The 22,178-nt window shown below is 40.4% G+C and overlaps 1 protein-coding gene across 2 annotated transcripts in view; it reads right to left on the reverse strand.

The window, feature by feature from the left end:
• Window positions 1-220: 220 nt before the first annotated feature.
• The window catches only part of TMEM151A (transmembrane protein 151A), a 53,675-nt gene continuing 31,717 nt past the window's right edge, over window positions 221-22,178 (reverse strand). Inside the window, exon 2 of one of the 2 annotated variants that reach the window (XM_069207918.1) lies at window positions 221-3,887. In XM_069207918.1, the coding sequence (XP_069064019.1) occupies window positions 2,484-3,887 (1,404 nt within the window). In that variant the 3' untranslated portion in view covers window positions 221-2,483. The remainder of the gene's footprint in view (window positions 3,888-22,178) is intronic. The other variant, XM_069207919.1, reaches the window with a different exon arrangement.

Below are 22,178 nucleotides of genomic sequence, written 5' to 3' on the forward strand. Positions count from 1 at the left end.
GTTTGGAAAATACACCTAGGCCTGCAAGTGTGTCGATCTTCACTAGCTTCTTCAAGTACACCTACAGCAACATATCCACAAATCTGCCCTGGAGAGAAGATTTGCTCACCTAAAAATTCGTATTACTGGCGGTATTTTTCCATTTTTAGCAGAATAAATCCTATTGAAAACTACAAATTCTCTATTTTCTGCACTGTCTTCAGGATTGGGAGGTTGAGCTTTTAAATTGTAGTACAGTGCCCACGTAAGCAAATACCTATTTTTAACCAAGTGTGTAGCAAGTATTTTGTGTGCAATCATTCTTTGAGTAATTGAACTTAACCCATAGCCTGTTATGGATGTTTTATCAGTTGTCAGAATTACAACATTCCTTTCTAATAGCCAAAAATGTATTACATTCTTGAGTTCCAACGTTAGTGGCTAAAACTGCAAAATTGCAAACTGAGAACAAGTTAACTTAAGTGGAGGGTACAGACCTAAAAATATAAAATGTTTTTACTAGCTCTGTTCTCTTTGACCTCTAGCCCAGTGAGTCTGAGACTTGATGTCAGCATGTTTCGACAATGTTTAATTACATGGCCATCTTCAGGTCCACACTGTTCTCTTCTGGATAATCTCTAACCATGGAATTGAATGTACACTTTAATGTAATTTACATTGCTTTTGACAACATGCACCAATTTAATACATTCTGTTGTTTCTGCAACATTAATAATTGTGCAAGAATGAGAAACATCCTTGAATCTTGAGATATTGAAGCAATTCAGTTGACAGTACTAAAATGTTTTGCGTTCTGAGATCATGTTGAAAGTAGGTGGAAAAAGGGGAGAGAGAGAAGTGGGAAAAGTATCAAGGGATGACCCGCTTATCTAGATGTGCCATTAACTTTACAGAAAACTGTGCATATGTGTGGAGCATGCTTTTTCTTCTCTATGTCCAGGAGGGGGTCTCCTGTGAAATTCTGTTCCATTTTTTCACTCTTGCACACCAGCTTATCTAGACCGTTCAGAACGAGCCCTGCGATGTGCATTTAACGAGGGTGTTAAGCTAGATATAACCTAGCATACACAGCAAAATTCTCACCTGCATTCAGCATTGATAATAGTTTGGTACTGCTCTTCTCTTAAGAATGCCCTAGACATCAACAGCACTAAAAATGAAGGGGCAGATTTATGATTCTTTCACAAGGTACAATGCGGCAAGCCACCTTGCTGCATTGCGCTGCGTGAAACTGAAAGGGCAGGAATGTGCATATTTACCATTATACAGTTCATTCCTGTCCTTTCCTAACACTGTCACACTTTTGGCAGAGAGTAGCACACAAATAAAGAAGAAACAAAACAAGGAAAAATAAATATATTTCTCCTTGTTTTGCCTCACCTGGGGAAGCATAGCATTTTGATGCATTCCCAAGTCTACCAATAATGGTAAATCTGGGAATGCGGCAAAATCCGGGGTGGATACATGGGAACACCCATGCTCTACCCATGCAACACCTTCCTGCCGCACAATAAAGCAAGGCAGTAGTTTACACTGCTTTGCGTTACTTTAGATTTATCAAGCCATGCAGGGTCATACAAGGGGTCCTTGTGTGGCTAGATAAACCTCAGTTAGGTTTTGCTTCGCCGTTGCCTCCCTTTCATGGCGCAAGGGTGATGCATAACGTTGATACATATGGACCTACGTTACAAACGTTTCTATGTTTGCTGTGTCGCAACTTACTTAAAATACTTTAAAAAGATGTGCAGTGTGTCCCGTTGTGAAATAAGACATCCTTCTGTGTATATTTGGGGGGTCTGACCTGACCCAAAGTTGACTACCACAGATAACATATCTTAACACGATGACCACAAGAGATTAATAAAATCTCATTCCAGAATAAATTAAAGAAACAATTATGCATTTATATAGATATATATTATTATTGATATTATTATTATTGTAAGTCATTTGAACAGAAAAAAAATATCGGAAGAATTTGTGCAGAGAAAACCAATAACAGAGGGCAGTGAAGGGACATGACTTTAACGGTTCCAGTACGCAGCTCAGACATCTCCACCGGCCAACGGTGGGAGAATACTGATTTCTGATTTGCTGAGGACTCCTGAGAAAGGCAGTAAAAGACACAAGATGAAGGACACATGGGCCCAGACAGTTTTACGTGTAATAGTTTGATTTCTATGTTGCTGCCCATTGGTTAGAGCATTCTTTCTCAAGGTGGGAGAAATGTGCATATGATGGAAGGGAGTCGAGGAGGCAAGTGAGCAGGACCAATAGCATTTAAGAAAATGTTGAAATAGTAATGTGTAGATGGCAATCTATTTGAAAATCTGGTAAATTTACATGAAGCAAATTAAGGGTGATGTTTGTGGAACAAATTGTTTTCCTTTTATCCCATGTCATTGTTATAGGATATCCCTTTCTGTTATGTGGTCCTCCTTAGGTCCAACTCCTGTAGCAGCAAACAGTTGTGGTCTGTGATATCACAAGGGTGTGCCACCAATCCTTCCGCTGGACTGGGTCAAGGGAGATGCCTCTCGGTGACAACTCTCATTGCCGTGCACAATTAAAACTGGAAAGCACAGGGCCTCTCTGTAGCATGGGGGGTTCTCCAGGGGCTGTGTCTCACTGGATGTTGGTGAGCGGCTGCCTCCACCAACTAGATTACTCAGACTACGGAAGAGGTATCCTCGCCGGGCTGTTTGCAGCCTCCCACTGAGGGAGAAGCGACTGCGGCTGAAAGGGATACGGGGGAAAGGAGCTCCAACACGAGCACTTCGTTGAGAGGGTAGCGAGTTGCTGCTGACAGTCCGACGGCAGCGTTGGCAGTTCTGCATGTAGGCTGTGTAGGTGCTGTTGGCGACAGTTGCATCCATAAGCATGGCCTCAGAATAGCTTGGCACGATTTGCTGGTTGGACCTGATGTGCCACTCCAGCTCTGTCATATCAATTGTGTTGACTCTGGAAATCCAGCGGCCAAATCCTGACTCCTCTGGGGTGGTGACCCCATCATCTGCTCCAAAGAGCTTCTCCACATGGTAATGGACATTGGCCGTTCGATACTCAGCCAAGACCCGCAAGGGCCAAGACAGAATGGCAAAAGAAGCCAACCAGAAGACGTAGCGCCGGACATACCAGGGAGGGCACGTGGGATCTGGAAAGGCAATCATATATTCTTTGAAATCCACATTCTTTAAGTGCATGCCCTCACGGGCTTCCATGTAGTCATTCAAGCCTTCATTTTCACTGAAGAAGCGAGCCCGCTGGGTCAGGTAAGCAGTCTCTGCATCAGAGCTGGCAAAGCTGAAGCACTTTGTGAAGCGGAGCTTGGTGACAGGGTAGTCTGAGAGGCCCAGTAGCTCCTTGGAAACATCTTTTACACCATGGCGAGCATAGTCAAACTCAGACTCAGCCACATGGGTGTTGACACGCTCATGGTAGACTTGAGTGGTGGTGTAGGCATCACCATTGCGGTAGCGTGTCACCTGCCTTGTTCGTCGGATGTAATGATAGCTGATGGCTTTCCACCAGATGCAGGGCGTGGACTGCTGCATCCGCTGGATCTTCTCATAGACGCTGTTGACATCCACCTTGTGCTGAAGCTCATTCTTGGTAAAGCAATGCCAGCACTCTACCAGGTAAACTACATAGAGCATGCTAAGGAAGGCCAGCGGAATGTAGATATAACCATTTGAGCAGGGACTGTCGTGGTAGACCATTGACTCACCACGGTAGGTCCCATCGAAAGTCAGGCGGGTCACCTTGGAAAGCTGGCACCAAGCCATGACACAGAAGCAGCCATACATCAGTAGAGTAAGAACAAGGCATTTCCAGTGGGACTCACGACACAAGGAGCTGCTCAGGGACTGCTTGAGGGGACGCTGCTGCTGGGCGACAGAAAAAAAAAAGACAGAGAAAGTCAGATGAGCATTCACATTCAACTGTCTTATAAAGAGATGAGATGGTACAATCCCGCATATCTACAGCACTCCACACACCCACATATTTCATGATGCAAAAAAAAACAAATTGTTTTAATGAATGATGCTTTGAATTAGCACAACAGCAATACTCCACCTGAGCGAAACATGTGTCAATTGTGTCAACCACAAATTCTGTTATCTGAAGAAGGAAACAATTCTTGTTTGTCGATTAAATGGACTTTAGTTGTTAGCATATATGCTTCTGACTTATTCTAGTCACAGAGAGTGCTACCCGCCATTTCTATAAAGAAAGTATAAAGGAGTAGTCGGTGGGAAGGTGACTCATTGCAAGGCTACTACTACCTCTTTAATTGACTATCGGTGACATGTTAATACCAATGGCAGTTCTACCCAACCATTTCTTAGATTCTATTTTTAGTATGACGACTGTGAAGACTACGGGAAAAATGGAAATGGGAGAAAATGAGATAATGAACTTCTCTCTCCAAGTGCATTCAAGTTCATCTCTTAGGCTTTCTCAAAAAAAGATAACTAATGAAAGGAGAGAATATAGTGGTATGACTAGTCAGCTGCTCATGAATGTAATCAGTTAATTGCTCAGAAACATACATTTAAAATCTCAGATACATTAAGTTCCATTTACTCTTAAATCACCTCTGAAGACAAAAACGTAGGCAATCCACCTAAAATTATAATAAAAATATGTACAAAGTCGATTTTTTCTATTGAAAAACAATATTCAGCATGAGACAATTGTAGCTTCTTTTTTTGCAAACTCTTTAGGTAAACTGAGCTCATGCATAGACACCTGCTCAATTTTGTGGATCCGATATAAAATAGACATCTTTATACAGACACTATTTTAATTTAGCACAGTTTAACTATTTCTCTACTGGGCGATATAGAGAGACAGAGGAACATAACTGGAGGTATGTACAAGGAAGGCTATACTACATTCGCTGAAAACAAAAATCCAACATGAAGGCTATTATTCTGATGACCCTACAGTAGTGAATATCCTTGTAAGTGAGTTTTCAATATGTTGAAAAGCTTGAGTTGATGAAAATTTGACAATTTTCATTCAACAGTTACCTTTCATCAAACCTGTGTCCGGTAAGAACAGCTTAACAAAAACAAAACTTTAAGAAAATATTAGAAATGTTAAGTTTAGGGGGATGAGTTAAGGTGGTGGACAGTATTTTATCCCTTCATCCATCAGGGTGGTGGATGACATTGCAGGGAATTTATAATCCCCTAGCACCACCTTGTGCCACAGTAACATCATTATTTTTTACGTTAATGTGGCCCAAAAAGCCAAAATCCCTGCAACGTACTTACTGTGGCGCAATGCATGCACTGTGCCACTCTGTAAACCTTTGGCTACTTTATGCCTGCTCCAGGCATACTGTATGCAAAGGGGTGTTGCCCTGATAGGGGGCCGAAGAAATGGCACAAGGAAATCTATGAGATTTCCTTGCGTCACTTTTAAAGCATGCTCAGAACAGGCATTAAAAGGGTGCTTCCATTCTTTAGAATGGGCCCTTATGTACTCTGCAGAGTACATCAATAGCATCACATAGAGTGATGCTATTGCCCCCTAACCTGAGCCGTGGTGTGTTGTATTTTAAATACGGCACACACATGGTGGCGGTTGGGGAGCGCTAAGGAGGGCAGGTAAAGTGGCGCTGCACTTAGTGCAAGGCCACTTTCCATAAATCTGCCCCTACTTCTGGTGCCTTAATAAACTGTGGCCCACTAAATTTAGAGATAACCTCTTGCCCAGCAGCCATCTGAGTACATTATAAGGAACTGCCATCATGGTGGGTCCTTTCATTGTACAAAAAGTTTGGCGGCCAGCCACCATCAGTTTTGATTGGCATTCACCAAACTTTTCCAAGGGTTTGGTTTTTCAGAAAAAAAAAATCAAAGTGGCAGTTTGTTACTGAAAAACAAAAAAACGAATTACCCCCATGCCCTCAGGGTTTCCCCAGGTTGAGGGCCATTATTGTTTTTTTCTGTCCCTCACCACCAGGTTTTCCTGGTGGTGAAGGGCATAAAAAAAGACCTGACATTATCCCCTATAAATAGTTTGGGCAGTACAGAGTCCTTCTTCCGACGGTCCCAACTTTTTCAGCCAATAAGGAAAAGCCCATGTTGTCTCCACCGAATGAAACCTTAAAAAACAACCATCTGTAAATGAGGTAGATGGACCTAAGAATGGCCATTCCGCCAGACTCTAAACCAGGCTCTGACATAATTTTATTATAAATATATTTATGCTTTCTGTATCTACTATGATATGTTCTGTAACCAGGATGAATTGCGGGGCGGGAAGACTGAGCAGAGGAACACAAAAAAGGCGGAGTAAGTGCAGACGTGTGGCTGGTAGGAAGGAAGATGTGTTGAACTACCGTAGAGGCACACATTGAGGTGAAAAAACAAAATGAAGAAAATGATGGGGGCAGACGATGTCGTGGATTAACAATAAGTGGGAAGAAGTCAAAAGAGATTGAGTGCAAAGGAGGTGGAGGTATATTCCAGGCAAGGAAAGTGAGGTCAAGAATAGGTAGGTCAGTGAGTTGTTTTGGTTTTGCAGGTGTAACCTCACATAATTGCCAAACGTTTTGTTTCGTGAATTGTGCAAAAAATGTTGTCATTTTGCATAACAAGAAAAGTCTCCTATTATTTCATCCAACGGGAGAACGTTTGACCAGACAATACCTTACAAAGAGACACTTTCTACTCAATCAAATCTCCTGCCAGTATCTTGAGTAAGGTTAGAATTATGCACATTACGCGCAGGCCTATTTCAGAGGCATATGATGAAAAGTAATAAAAAGGAGGGTCGTAGGTGGTATGATTGCAAAAGTTAACAATAGTACATATGTGGGGATGACCAAAAAGGGACTTCGTAACGTTTTTTTTTTTTTATGAAAGCCACGATTTGGTGGTAAAAGTTGACAATATGGGAATGCCATTTACTTTGAAAATGATGTGGAAACTGGAAGAAACATCATCCAGTGGTGCTAGAGGAACCTGATTCCCACACATACTTATTTCCCTAGTGAATAACTTTTAATCAATTTGTGGGGATGAGAACAGGGAAATTAGTATAATGGAAAGGAGGGTTCGATTGTTTTAATATTTCTGGCCTAAAGACAGCTTTAGTTGTTTTGCCAACCTCATGTAAAAAAAACATGTTGATTTAAAAAACTATAGGTATATAGATACATAGAGGGGAGTTGTGTCAACCTTCTTCATCCATTGGTCTATTCAACTGCCATTCACATTTTTGCTTCGCCCTGCATGGCACACAATATATGGAAGTGTAGCGGCACATTTCAACCTCTGGCTCCCTTGTACTGTGTTCGTTACCGTTCTGGTCCTGCACATATGCACAACCATTCCACCTAAAAAGAAGTGCACGCCCGTGCTTGGGCTGTTGGGCCAAAACTTTACTTTTCAAAAATAGTTTTCTTTACAGTTTTCAACCTTTTTTAAGTCATCATTGAATGTTTAAACTATGTATTCTGGTTACAGTAATTCTTTGCTCCTCTAATGATCTCATTTCCTGTGATCTACATTAAAACTAAGAAAAGTTTAATAAGGCATTTGGTGAAGTTTTTCCCCACAAAAAAGCATTTTCATGGGAAGATTTTCAGCAAAATAAGTATTTTAATGTTGTTTCACTTGTGTTGGGGGAAAAAATTACAAATTGTATTTTTTTACCCTTAATCGCACTTAATCCTCTTATGTTATTACATCAATATGATTCCTAAACTGTCCTCATGTTGTTTTAGCCACTGTCTGTCGTCTGTCTTGTTTCCTGACTCTGGTTCTCTCTCTGCCTGACCTTCTCTCTCTTTCTAAGCTGTCTGCTGTGGCAGGATTTTACCCACACCTAGTGCTTCCTTTACTCCAAAGTGAGCATTTTAAGGTCCGGATTAGAGCAAAAATATAAAAAATAAAATCCAAGATGTAAAGGAGAACGATTACATTATTAGGTCGAGTGCACAGACTCTTTGATGTTGTACGTATTGTGGGCTTTTAACCACGTCCATCACTTTCACTCATTCCTGGGCTTTCCTTTCAAAAATCACTTGATGTCTTTGGTAAATGCTTTATGTTTGTCCCGCCTTGAGGCTGTTTTTGTCATACCTTGCACACTGCACCTGTTACATGTATTATTGCATGACTGATGACTTTTTCTTTTGTCTCTCCCCTTCGTGCTGCATGGCTGCCATGGTGCTCGCAGCACGAACAGGCCCAACAGCGTGTATTCGATCGGTGGTATTAGAGCGCTGGCCACATTGTTCACACTTAACTAATCAGAGTCATTTCAGTTGGCTCACCCCTTAAAACACTTGAAATTTATAAATGCTTTACTAAAACAGAAATCCTCAAAGAGAAAACAGCTCTCCCAGAACAGCAGGAGAGACAATACTACAAAATTCACTGGACCCATGAAACTTGCCCCATAATGCAGGGCATTACCTTCACGAAACAGTTTTGCTCATAATTTAGCCTGTGGTGGTCCTAGGACAATGGGATCACATACAAAATATTCAGCACGATGTGCTCTTTCTGTCTACATCATCCCTGGGCCCCCACACTAGGTTAAAAGGGACCTCAAAATATTAACCCCTCCCACCATTCAGTGCCTTTTTAACTACTCTCATGGCTAGAACTTTTGTTTTATAGGTGAGAATAGCTTGTGTTTTAAGGGTCTTGTTTATAATATCATTGCTATAGGATTGCTACTCTTGAACATGTCTAATGCAGTATGCCCTCAAGGGGCAAAATATATGGTTACACTGCATTATTTAATGCTATCTTCTATTTCTTGTGGTTATGTTCTCTAGGGGATAACTATATAGTTACATAACGATGTTTCTTACAAATGTTTTTTTCATTGTGGTGTTTTCTTGGGTCTGTTCTAAGCATTACAGTCATATCAACATACTAAAATATTGATGGCACAGAAATTTGCCCCATAATGCTTTGCAGGGCATTACTTTTACAAAACATATTTGCTCACAGCTACACCATCTCTGGGTCCCCACACCGGGTTACCGGGGACCCCAAAATAATAACCCTCCCACCAGTCAGTGTCTTTTAAGCTTTTTCATGGTTGTAACTTTTTTTTAAGCTGGGAGAAGATTTGATTTAAAGGCCTTGTTTGTAATATCTTTATAGTAGGCCTGTTATCCTTAAAATGTTTCTAGGACCTAAGTACATACTTACACTGCATTACTTTCTTCTGTTTTTTTCATTGGGTTATATTATTTAGGGGCTAAAAATATGGTTACATGACCATGCTTCTTGCAAATGATATTTTTGTTATGGTGCTCTGTGGGGGCTCTTTTGAGCATTACAGTCTAATGCCAAAAGTTTATTTCTGATAAAGGTTTATATGATAATTGTATATGTGTTAATGATCTCTACTTATTACAATTATGACCAGGATTCAGGCCAACCTAACATCCTTATTACACTACAACTGTTTGAATACTCTTGATATGCTTGTGTGACCATTCTAGCTTCTTTCTCCTCTGTGGCCTTCTTGTGTCATTTTTGGGGAATTGTGTTAACCAGCAACTCTGATGGTGGGGTGGTGAAAGTGGTATTTTATTGGAATTAGCATAGCAGATTTAAATTATGATGCTAAATGGCTACATATTCATTTTTTGCTGCAGATAGATGAAAAGGGTAAATGGAAGTGCTTTAGTTATATGCAGTGCCACTGAAATTATATGGCAGCAAAAGACAAAATTATGAGGCAAAGTTGACGAATTTATGTGGCAAGAAAAGTCCAGTTATGAATTTACAAAGCCAATAGCTGTAACTCGAGCAAATGTGAGACCTATTAATATGACTTCTAGATGTGCACCCTAAAAATATTGTCAATTGGATTAAATCTCTCCATTCATTCCCCCTGTCTACGTTGGTACTGTTGACAAATCCTTCTGCCTGCTCTGCTTTCCATTTAGCCTTTCAACAATAAAAGTCTGAAAGAAGGGTGGTGCTGCCTGCCACCACAATTGGTTTGCCATATTTTTGTTATTGAAGATATTTACTTACCAAATGCATGTGGCCATTTTGACTTCTTTAAAAGACTGAAAATCCAAAGTTATAGGCCTGGAATTTTATAACTTCCCCTTCCAAACGACCAACTGAGGCTATTTCCATACCTGTCTCTACAAAGGTAGTTTCACTTAGTCAAAAAGTAAATGTGGCTCAGGGAGTACATCTCTGTGTTTTGTTTGAGGGTGCGCTGTTTATCTGGAGGGGGATTTGCATCTTGTTCGCCTTCCTCTGGTATTGTGATCTGTATCAACAACAGTGGCGCTGATAATGATCCTGGGGAGACTTGAAGGGTGATCCTCATCACCACTGAATTTCATGAAGCAATTTCATTTCACCAAAGCCCACTTTATTAAACAGACTAAGAGAATCCCATTGTCTACTGTGTTTTAGGCAGTGGATACCTTGGTACGAGTTGGTTTGAGCCTACATATATATGAGTACGTATGATGTCAGTCAAGACTGTTTTTTAGCCCTGGAGAGTCTAACCCTGGACTACCATTCAAGGAGGCTGGTAGTAGTAACCATCATGGTGTACAGTTGTTTCTGGTGAAGGGAGGTGAGAGGTAGGTTGATATTTTGGCAGGTTTTCTGTTTAGGATGTGGATATTTTTTAAAAGGTGGGTTTATGATTGGCGTTTATTGTGGTGAGAATTAAGCCTTGAAGGAGGAATGCATTTAGCATGACTGTGCAACTATATCAATGCACTCCTTAAGGAACTCAGCGGGGCATGTGTGAATGGAAGACTCACTACGCTCTTTTTCTCTGATGGTTGAGTGATTTTGCTGGGGTTCACTGGATCATTCTCTAACATTGTTACCTCAAACAAATATCATATTTCTGAGGCTATAGGCAATTCTATTGTCATGTCTTGGATAGAAGAGTGAATGTTTTAATTCTTGGCTTGAAAAACTTGTGTAGGTCATCTGTGTCGTCTGCTTCTGCAAGGAGAGTTCTAGGGAAAACATTATCCTCTGATTTGAGCATATTTTGAATTGCGAACGGTCCTGTGGTATACCCTAATAGCGATAGGATAGCTGACAAAAGTTACAGATGCCCTCTCCATCTGCCTCCACATTCTGTCCCTCATTTAAAGCGTGAGGGATTGCATGCCCTCAAAATGTTTAGCACATAGACTTTCTTAAATTCTGTCGTGATCAGTATCTCTTATTCTGTGGACTGTGTGTATTTGAAGGTTGTTTTGGTGAGGGCCATGAAGAAAACTTGGTGGGCGAGCTAGTTAATAGAGACCTCTGCAGTGCTGTATTGGTGACGAGCATCTTTTCAGATTGTGGCTGGATGATGATGATGTGTTCCAATAAGTCTATGCCAAGAGTGAAAATCAGATTTGTGTGGCATACACTCTACGCTTACAGAATTTGACTGGTTGAAGCCTAATGCTCCCAAGTTTCTCACTTCCTCTGCATCTTGTTGGTCATTCAGTGAGTGTACCCAGTGGTTAGATTCGCCAAGTAGGATATTTATTTGAGACAAGGCTTGACCATTGAAGACTAAGATGATGAACGTCTATATGGTGGTCATGCTGTGCCCTACTTTGTGATAGATTAGTGATGAAATGAAAGACTTGTTTTTGCTAAGTAAGCATTGTTAGAAAGCCAGAAAGAATTGCCTACGGTGCTTGATACATCTTTATTCGATCACTGCAATTCCTTCACCTCTGACCATTGCTCTATAGATAATGGTGTGCCTTTTGGGGAAACACAGCTTGAAGATGGCAGTAGAATTAATGGGAAACCAGGTCTTTGCTAAGCTTGGTAAATAGTAACTTTTTTCTTTAAGGAGTTAGTGTATCTTTAGAGCGTGCTTCATCCTTACTTGGAATTAGACAATGTACAATTATTCATATCTAAAGCATGCAAATGTACTTCAGCACCCAGAAAACAGTGATTAATGCATTCCTATATTAAGTTGCATTAACAACAATATATGACATTAATTGAATCTGCCATTCGCAAATAATCTGCCATTTTCACAGTATTTCACAATATTATGCCAGTGTGGGTACGTGACTCGAATAAAATTAACCTGTTACATGGCTGTGGAAGATGCCTTGTCTATTCCCTGTGGCAGGTCGCACTTGGGTGATGTTGGGTGCAGGCATCCTTCTAAGTACAAATGTAACTTTTGTTAACACACTCTATCACCAATAACAGCTAGACCAAGTTTCCTTGCAGTGGGCAAGTCCATATATGCCCCATCTACAAAAAAGACCCCAGAGGACGCTTTGACCCTCCAATTGTTTTTATCGGTCTTTGTTAATTTTTACTATAAAGTTGGCAACCACTGTCTTTTACTGAAATGACCAATTGTACAACTAATGCCGTTTCTCCAGTTTTCATTCCAAATGTTTTTATGATACTCAGAGAATATACTCATATTATTTTTATATGTGTTCTTGCCTGGACGTTTTGTTTCTTAACTGTATTGAAATGATTTGTATTATTCTGTATACCACAGTACCTCTTGACAAAGTACGTCTCGATCTAAGCTGCTTTCAGGAAGTCATTAGTATTTCAAGGAGGTCATTTGTGCACATTAGTGTTTGCAAATTACTAGATTAGGTAATTGAGATAATTCAGCTAACATGTTAGCAAAAGCAAAATAAACTTTTACCTGATTTTGAAGATTTAACTTTTTGCATATGATTTTCCATTTTGTGAAAAGTTTTTGCTACTTGAGTGGTCCTGCAATTTATAAAGTCTTTTCAACCTTCCAAAGAGAAGAATACATCAAAGTGGGGGGCGGGGGGTGGGGGGGGTATGTTGGTATGCAGCCCATCAGCAATTTTCTACGGTAAAAGTTTTTTAAAAATTCAGCATTAAGAAAACCAATTATTTTTCAAGAAACTGAATTCCCTGTCCTACACCTATATTCCCTGCTGTTTCTGTGTTTTAAGACAGTTTACAAAGGGATGATAGTCTTAAGTAAGGAACGGGCTCATAAAATGTTAATATTTAAATTAAGAAAATAACATTTGGAATCTCGAGCAGAAGGCAAAAAGTTATGTGGAGGAAAAACGAATCTTTCTTTAAGTATATGTTCCATTTACGTCTCTAGGCATTCTCCAAACCATGCCCTGCCAGGTGACTTCTTATAGAATCAACTAAAGGCGGACTGATACCTATGCATAATGTGAGTTCCCATCCCTTACCCCACAACACACATTTGCTAGGATCTCTGTTAAGATATAGGAATAGGAGATGACACCTATTATATCACAGTATAGCTTACTCACAATGTTTAATACTAGGCTCCAGTGAAATTTTAATTTGGTGAGTGAAATGTACGAAATTACCACATTTTGAGTTAGGTAAAATTATTCAAATTTCTCAGAATTTTACATTAGACAATTTCGTATCATTTTCAATAATAAAAGACTGGTTTGTGTAGTACGCACTCACATAAAAAAAAGTCAAGTGAGATTTCAGAAAACGGAATTTACATTTTTTAATAAAATGTTCAATACTTAATCAAAACTCCCCGCACTCCCCAGTGCATCTGTGTTCATGACAGTGTGCTCCATGAAAGTGCTTGTGGACCCATACCAACTTGGCAGTTGTAGTTTTGGAGATGTGCTGCACAGAGACGTGACCCCGCCACCTCCTACTTATTGAAACCCCAGGAGAATTTCACGATTTGGTAGCCGGTGCTTGAGGGGTTACCTTTTGGGTAGAGACGACAAAGACTGCTCACCTGGTATCCTTCCTTTTTGCTGACTTCTTTCTGAGGTGACACTGGTTTCTACCAAGGTATGGAATCAAGCACAAGATGGAAGGTAGGGTTATGTAAGATGCAGAACTGACAGTGGGGTTCTTGGCCAGGCAAAAGAAGCAAGAATTAGTGCTAGCCCGTTTCACGGGGTCCACTGCATGACTATACTATAATATTTAACAAAGGAAATCATACTACAATATATAACAAAGGAAATGATAGACAAAATGCTGTAAAATGTGGTGAGCCTTGAGGCTGAGAAAGAAAAAAGGTTTTAGATGTGGTATACGGAGTAGGGCAAGGGTAAACAAATCAGTGGAGATATTGAATACGATTGAAGAAGATGGAAACTAATGAATAAATGAAAGTTGGAGCGTCAACACAGAAGATGAAGGGGAAATGGGTTTGTTAGAATATGTAGCAGCAAGGGAAGTCAAAAAAGGAATGTTTCAGTGTGATATGTAGCTGCAGATGGCAAGAAATACAGGGGAAAGGGGGTTTAGTAAGGGAAATATTGACCACAAAAGGAACAGCATAAATATCTCAGACAACAGCTGTCAGACGCTGTTCGTGTGATCACAGGACAGACAGCGACTTCTAGGCTGTATATATGGTGGCTAAGGCAATATGCTACTAATGTCCAGGAGCCGATCCTACTATCGCTCCGCAAATTAGATCTAGTACACCCTTTCCACAAATGACTGCCAGGGCAGTGAGGGCGAACAGTCGAAGGCTTCTCAGGAAGTAGTATGGTAAGCAAGAGCTCGGAACCTTAAATCAAACAGATACACTAATGTATTGTCCAGCGCCCTGCTTATCTTGAGGAAAAGAAAGTACTTTAATAGCACAGCAAAACCTAAGGCTACACAACTTAATGAGGCAAACTACTGTCACATAGTTTCTCATTATGCTAATGAGACTACTGGATTTGGGCGGCAGAATCACTTGGACTGTGGGGGGACTGAGTCTGAACCCGCACCATGCGACAACTGTCGGCCTAATCCGGGTTTGTTCCGGCTAACTAGCAGTTCCTCATCTCCACCCAAGAGCAGGGATGATTGGGCAACCGAGTGCATGACATAAGTGACTCCTCAGGAGAATCGTGGTCACTCAGATCTCATCCGTTTCTTTGAGTTACATAAGTCTCACATATGCAAGGACAATCAGAGGCAGAGTAAGGTTCAATAAGGTTTTATTGTAGTAACTGCATATTAGATAATAAAGCATGTATTGCAATAACTTGGACGATAAAGCACAATAAAATTAAGATTGTGACAAGGAGAGAAAAACACAAAAATAACGCTACTATTGTGTCACTAATATTGTGAAGGATAGTTCCTACATAGGCCATGTTAGAGCACAGCATGTTAAGCTCTAATTCTGCCCTTCAGGATCCCCCTTGGAAGACATCATCCTTCATACCTGAGCAAGAGGCCTGTAGTCTACATAAGCAGCTGTAGCGTAGCAATTAGCATATAGTTGTGGTCATCTGGCTGGAATCTCCCTCTAACGTACCTGGGTCAAAGTAGTCTTTTTATAATAAAACAGCTGATGTTCCAAGAATCCCCACGTAAGAGTGTGTATATTTCTGTGAACATTGGAGACAAAGCGTACTGCTTTTGCTTGCAACCTATCTTACTGCAGCCTTGAGAAAAGCACAGAGTGAAAGAAATGTCTTGTTTAAGAACGCAGTGCTGACCTAGGCGAAGAACAGCTAGATAGAGAAAATAAAACAAGATTGCAAATGTGGCTACTGTTAAAATAATATAACAAAGCTAGAATAAAACATATATAGGTTAAAGTGCAGGCCTAATTTGCTAAAATAATGTGTATAAAGCTATAGCTAAAATGGCTACACAACACCACGATTCCTAGGTAAGCATTAACACCCTTTGTTGCTGGAAAAAAGCGGACGGACACAGTCAGCCTTTGTGCAAGGTGATGGCTCTCCAAGCAGATAGCAATAGGACTAAATCTAAGCACTAGTATGCAAAACAAGGGCAAATTGAATTGTGAGATATCTGCACCTAGCTGTCATCAGCCTTTCTGAAGCAGTGTTCAGGGGCAGACTAAAAGGCAGGCCCTGCCAGGCAACTTTCTGGCCTTCAACAACAGAAACTGAGTGGCAATCCTACCACTTACCATATCATTTGCAAATGTCAGTGCTCATTAGTAACCAATCAGCAGCCTTTCACTGACATGCTCCTCACTGAGTTTATAAAGGTAACCTTTTCTCTATCCTCCCTCCTTTCAGCCTCTGGATCACTGTCCTGAAGCTCTATTACTCTCATCTTGTGCAATCCTAAACCGTGGGATTCCCAAAATACATCCCAGGGCCCCAGCACTCAGACTCAGATTGCACTTAAAGTGCAGCAAGACATCCTAGAAAAAGAAAATGGTTTAGGGAAAACAGATAATTAAAGAAAGGAGTACAAGCAGACATGGGCTTAGTTATTGTGAAGGGCAGGAATAGTAGAAAGAAAAAGGAAGAAAGGGGTAGAGGCAAAGAATAGCAGATTTAGGCAATGGGAAAAGTGGAATAAGGACAGTGAATGGAAGGTCGACAGGGTGGCTGAGAATAAGGACAAAGAAGAGGAGGAAGTGCAGTGCTTAATTTGTGCTTGTTGTTTCTGGTGTGCAGCACCGGCACTTATTTTTGAGGGCTGGTGCTTAGTTTTCTGCCTCAAGCATTTTCTGTGAGCAAAAGATACATATGGGAAAGACGGAGGAAGGGAAAAACGAAAAAGCGTCACAATGGGAGAAAGCAGAGATCTGCAGGTGTGGGCTGATGGGGCAGGGAGTGGCTTTTAAATGGATTGAAGATGCCGGGGATGGCTTGAGGATAACGTTGCCTCAGTAGTCCGTGCTCACACATTTAATTGCAGCAGCCACGTGTTTAAGAGGAGGGCTTTGGGCACCAGCAGCTTTTTATTTACAAATTAAACACTGAGGAAGAGGAATGGGATGAACAAGAGAGGGTCCCCACATCATTAAGAGAACGAAGCACAGAAGGAAAAAGGGAAGGTAACAAAGGACAAGGAAGTAAGACAGTAGTAGAATAGGTATGAGGAAGAATAAGATGGTGTGTTTTGAGTACCTCTCTACGTTTTGGCTACGCAAAGAAGTATATTTGTGCAATAAGTGGAAAAATCAACAATTGTGCACTGTGGCCCAAGTTAAAAAAAACAGGTAGATGTGAACAAGTGACACTTTTACGTACAGGCAACAACTTTCAATGTATGTTTGTAAATGCACACATATGTGAATTAATCAATATGGATTAGTTGTGTCACAGTGGACAGTTGGTGTGTGCTGCGACCTGGTGGGGCAGTTAGTAGGGGGCAAATGTTCTCTTAGTAATGAATAGACCCCGTACAAACCCAGTGAAGAATCCATGGCCCTGCTGGGTAAATCATCCATCCAAAGGCAGGAAGCGGGAGAACCCAATTGGTTTTGTGAATACTTAGTTTTAAACTGTAGTGATTTCACAGCAAGTAGATAGCAACTGTTTTTAAGAAGGGCAATAAATACCGATTTTTTAAGGGGTGGATTAATCATTCCACTGTGTGTTTTAGTGGCACTGCTCAGTAATACTGGCAAAACTGCAGGGTTTTAAATACTTTACTCTAAGCATTGGCCTGAGGAGGACTCATATATTAATTATAACAGAGACCAAAACATTGGTGCCTCCCTTCTACTCGCTTCTTCAGTAACAAGACTGTGTCTTCGTTTGACTTAGCTTCTCACCAACAGACCTATCACAGGACTAGAACTTTACTGAAAGAGTGGTTCAACACTGACGTGACCCTTACCACTGACTTTGCTCCTTAAACTATTGTGGGTCACACTGGTGTTGTGTGCTAGAACATTTACAAACTGCTGCTTTGTTCATGTGATTGCTTTTGTTATTTGTGTTGTTTTTCTCCATAAGTTGTGTTGGTAAAGAGTCCGTTTTTTGTACACCCAGTTGTCTTAAAAAAAGTTTGTATTTACTAGTTTGTATTCAGTGTATGCCCGTAAGAGTAAATGTTACACATTCACTAAATTCTGAATTAGTCCCATGAATAGTATATTGGACGATTGTCTTTTTCACACTTTATTATGGTTGCCTCCACAAGAGCGGCAGCTAGGAGCAAGAAGGAGGGATCGATCAAGAAGAAAAGCTATTTTGGGCTATTTGACAAAGTGAACTACCAGTCTTGTCAACGGTGCAGATCTGTGCACAACTGGAGTTCGTGTGGTGGTGGGCACCCCAAGGCAAGATATGGGAAGCGAGTGAGAAAACTGTGAACAAATAATCTTGTCACAAGGTTCACCCCTAAAAAAAGATGGTTAGAAGGACTCTGGGATGACAACCATCACTGCTGAGGAAAAAATGTGAATGGTGTGTTGGAAATGCACATTGATCCTCTTTCATTTTCCGCGAGTTTGTTCTAACATATGCAGTCCCTAAAGACCCCAACTTAGAAGCTACCCTAGAAGTGATCCAGCGAAATGCTAGCTGAAATAAGTATAAAAATGCAGTAAACGTACAGGCAAACAAAGGTAACTGGGCTTTTCGTTGTTCCCCTCTGTGCCATTTCAGAATTTCCCCACTGAATTTAATGTGTACAAAGCAAGAAGGATTTTGGTTTATTCACTATCTGGGCAGACTGTATGTAGCTTCTGCTAGTGCCCTTAAGCATGTACAGGTACCACTTTTACTAGGCCGCGATATCAAAAGGTACCAATAAGCTTGCATGACCTTATATCATATGCGTAAAGACCCTGTCTCTCAATCTTTTTTTGCTTCAAGATGATGCACAGGATGCAAGTACAAAAGCAAGATATAAGAAAAACTTTGGATCTCACACACAACATTTGCACTACTGATATAAGCTTTGTGAGAAAAAGATTCTTCCTTCCAAAGCACTCCCACAGAGAAGCACGCTAACCATTCCCAAAAGCACTTTGGCACCTCATCAGGAATAAGTTGTGGTTTGTACATGCAACTACAATGGAATACAATACAATCTGTCACAGAAACAGGGTAATCCTGGCAAGTGCTAGTCAGTTTGTTATGTGAATTAAGGGCCATTAACCAACATGGCAAAGACATTTAGAGACACACCCGGACACCGATTACAAAGAAATGGTGTCAGAAATCGACTGTTGTAAGCTATTAATGTCGAAATCTGACCTCACAATGCCAGCTGCCAGAGCCAGCAGCCGATCTGAAAGGCAGGTCAGGCCACGCAGCATAATTGAAGCAGCTGTTTAAAGCAACGAAAACAGAGCATTGTCTTTATTCTTCTCTATTTGTTAGCTCAAAATGAGAAGCAGAGGGAACATGTTTATTTCTGGCACTCCTTAGGTAGTTAGAGAAAAGCTAGATTATTTCTGCTTGTTTCTATACATTCTGAGTGTGTGCAGCTTTTTTGTAAGAATAAATGGAATTGTATTGAACTGTTTCTAATATTTGCATGCAACAAATAACTAACAGGCTCATGATGTGTTTTATTTTTCACTAGACTTTTTATGTTTATTCTTTGTGTTTGCAAACATGCTTGCTCTTTCATGTGAAAGAGCTTCACACCAAGGTGATGGTGTGTCCATGTATCATATGGGATAAAGTACCCCTGGCAAAAGTGATAAGGATTTTGCAAGTCACTTTGGAGTTTCATAACCTTATAAAGAAATTTGTTTCACAAAAAACTTGTATTTGTGGGAAATGTATCACACATGTGATGTTGTGCAAAGTTGCCAAACTTTTCAACTGCATTGGTGGAATTTTCATTTTATCAAATCCCTAGCTTTGTAACCATCTTAGACAAGCAATTGTATATATGCAGAAAAGTGGCTTGGAAGATCAGCGCAGTGTAGATTACATCAGCTTTCTGAATCTGTTCTCTCTGTTAGTGTTAGTGAACATTTGGGGTGATTAGTTTTCAAATAAGAGCATAGTGTTCTGGTCTGACAGAAGATTATTAGGACAAGCTCAAGAACCAATCAGGTTGATGACCACACAGCCTCAGTCTTCTAAGGAGATTGATCTTAAAGTGTCTGATATTGAAAATTCGCTGCACAGCTAAATTTGTAATTACGAAATTGCTGATGTCATCTCCCCTTTTAAATGTAAGGTTTCTGAAGAGTGATGTACTTAATGCACAAGAAAGCATTGTACTGTTGCTGAAACAGCCCTGGAGCAATGGGTTCTCTACCTAAACAGGTTAGCACTGAGATCATTGGTGATGTCCCCATGTGCAGGTATAAAGTGGGCATGGGGGGTCCCAGGTGGCATCAATGGTCTGTAAAGGTGCTCCCTAGCTTTTAGGCATAATGACTTTGGGCACAGGGGAATAGGAAGTTGAGATATCAGACAGAATATGTGTGGCCACTGTGACATTTTGCAAGGATAAAAGAACAATTTATCCAACACCCACTTGATCAAGAAAATATTTTTTAGATGGAGAAGAGTTGTAAGTCTTTCTATAAGAAGGACATCACTTCAATGGATATCTTGGCAGGGATAAGAGTAAAAAGTAAAACGTAGAATACACTGAGACCTGATACAATGATCTTCAGTACCTAGATCAGTCAGCATGAACTCATTAACGAGTCCTTCCTCAGTCAATGAGTCAATATTAGCAATGTGTTTAGCATTGCAACACAGCTTTATAGAGTTTTGAGCTGACAGTCTATTGCACAAAGCATAGAGAAAAAATCAGGAACAGCACAGGTGATAAGTACATATGAGTGAGGGTGTACCAACATTTACATACAAAATAAAATGTTATTACAGGCTCCCTCAGGTTTTTGATTCATGGCACAGCTTGGTTATTGTTTAATGATTAGTTGTTCTTCTATACACCTGAATTTGAACTAGGATTTGGATGAATTATATCTTGCATTGATGATAAAAATGCATGAACTACAAGGCTCACAATGCTGTGAGATAGAAGTAATAAAGCCCCTTGCAAGTATTATCTGGTTTGTTGGAGTGTGCTCTCCATTTTGGTGTTTAGATATTCATAGTATAGTTTGTCCGCCCAGTTATTGAATCATTTCGTTCTACTATTAACACTGAGGGGTGTTGCTTATATATCGGTCTAACATAATTTATTTTACATATCCTTTTTCAGGGCATTAATAAAACATTTGTTGAGGATTACTGAGGATGTTATCCAAACGAATTATTCTCTGTTTGGGTCCTGATCCCCATGTTAATCAAATATGTGACACATGCGTTCCTATTCCCCCTGCATGTGTGATTCCAAATAATCATAAATACGATGAAGTATTGTCAATATTGGAAATAGGTGGACTCATTCATGTAAAAGTGCTTGTATGTAAGAGCATGCTTGCTCATTTCAGAGTCAGCAGGTCTGAGATAAAAAGAGTCAGTGTGCGAGTTTGTGAAAACCCTGTTTGATAAATAATAATGCAGGAAGGAAAAGCAGTGAAAGATGCATAGTGTTACATGGCAATGGGTTCACACTGACTCCTCTAATGGCTGGGATTCAGGATTGTTGTATTCAAGATATAAGAATGAATAAACAGTTATACCCTCTGGACAATCAAAGAATTGTTAAGCTTATTTAATTATAGTCCACTTCAGTTTAGGATGGCCTTTACTTCGAATGACAAGGATCCAATGAATCTCAGCTCAGCAATCATGAATTTGGTTTCAGCTCTTCCATTCAGATGCCTTTCTGTTGGTCTTTGGTAAAACTAGGACAAACAAACTGCTGCAAGAAAGTAAGGGGACAACACAGGGAGGGAGAAAGCAATGCATGCTGTATTAAATGGAGATGAGATTCATAAATCTTGTGTCCAAAACTGATTAAATAATTAGTGGGGCCAGGGCTACTGAGAAATGTTCTGATTACTTCCTGGTCATCTTCTTGAGCCCTGTTCTTCATGGTGATGGCCTCTGCACCATGAGGATGCACCCAAGCGAAGGAACAACTCGGCAGAGAGCATTCAGACAAAAACACTGATGGCAAACCACATGGTGTAAGGACTGTGACCAGGTAGAGGGACAAGAAGATATTAATGTCTCGAGTTATTTTCATAAATCTACTAAATTATATGGTAGCATAATGAATTTTCAGAAGCCATACCACCTACAGATTTATGATTGTGATTGTATGGATTTTATTTTTGCTTGAATAGGTCTCAGAAATTCACTGCCCCTCCTGCTCAGCATGGGCCGTCAACAATTACATTCCTAAATTCCCAAGCATCTCTGAAAAAGTGAAACACGGCGTGTGGACAAAGAGCAATGGGCGGTTAGGGCAAGATCAGTCAACCTGCTGAGGCTCAAAACCTGTCTCTTTTCGCTGCCAATAAGAAAAGAGAGGTAAAAATAACGTTTAGGAACAATTATTTCCTTAAGAACCTTAAAGAGAGCATTTGTCTTGTGACCTTCATTCTGC

The sequence above is a fragment of the Pleurodeles waltl genome, chromosome 9, assembly GCF_031143425.1.
Source record: "Pleurodeles waltl isolate 20211129_DDA chromosome 9, aPleWal1.hap1.20221129, whole genome shotgun sequence".
In the NCBI taxonomy this organism is placed as follows: domain Eukaryota; kingdom Metazoa; phylum Chordata; class Amphibia; order Caudata; family Salamandridae; genus Pleurodeles; species Pleurodeles waltl.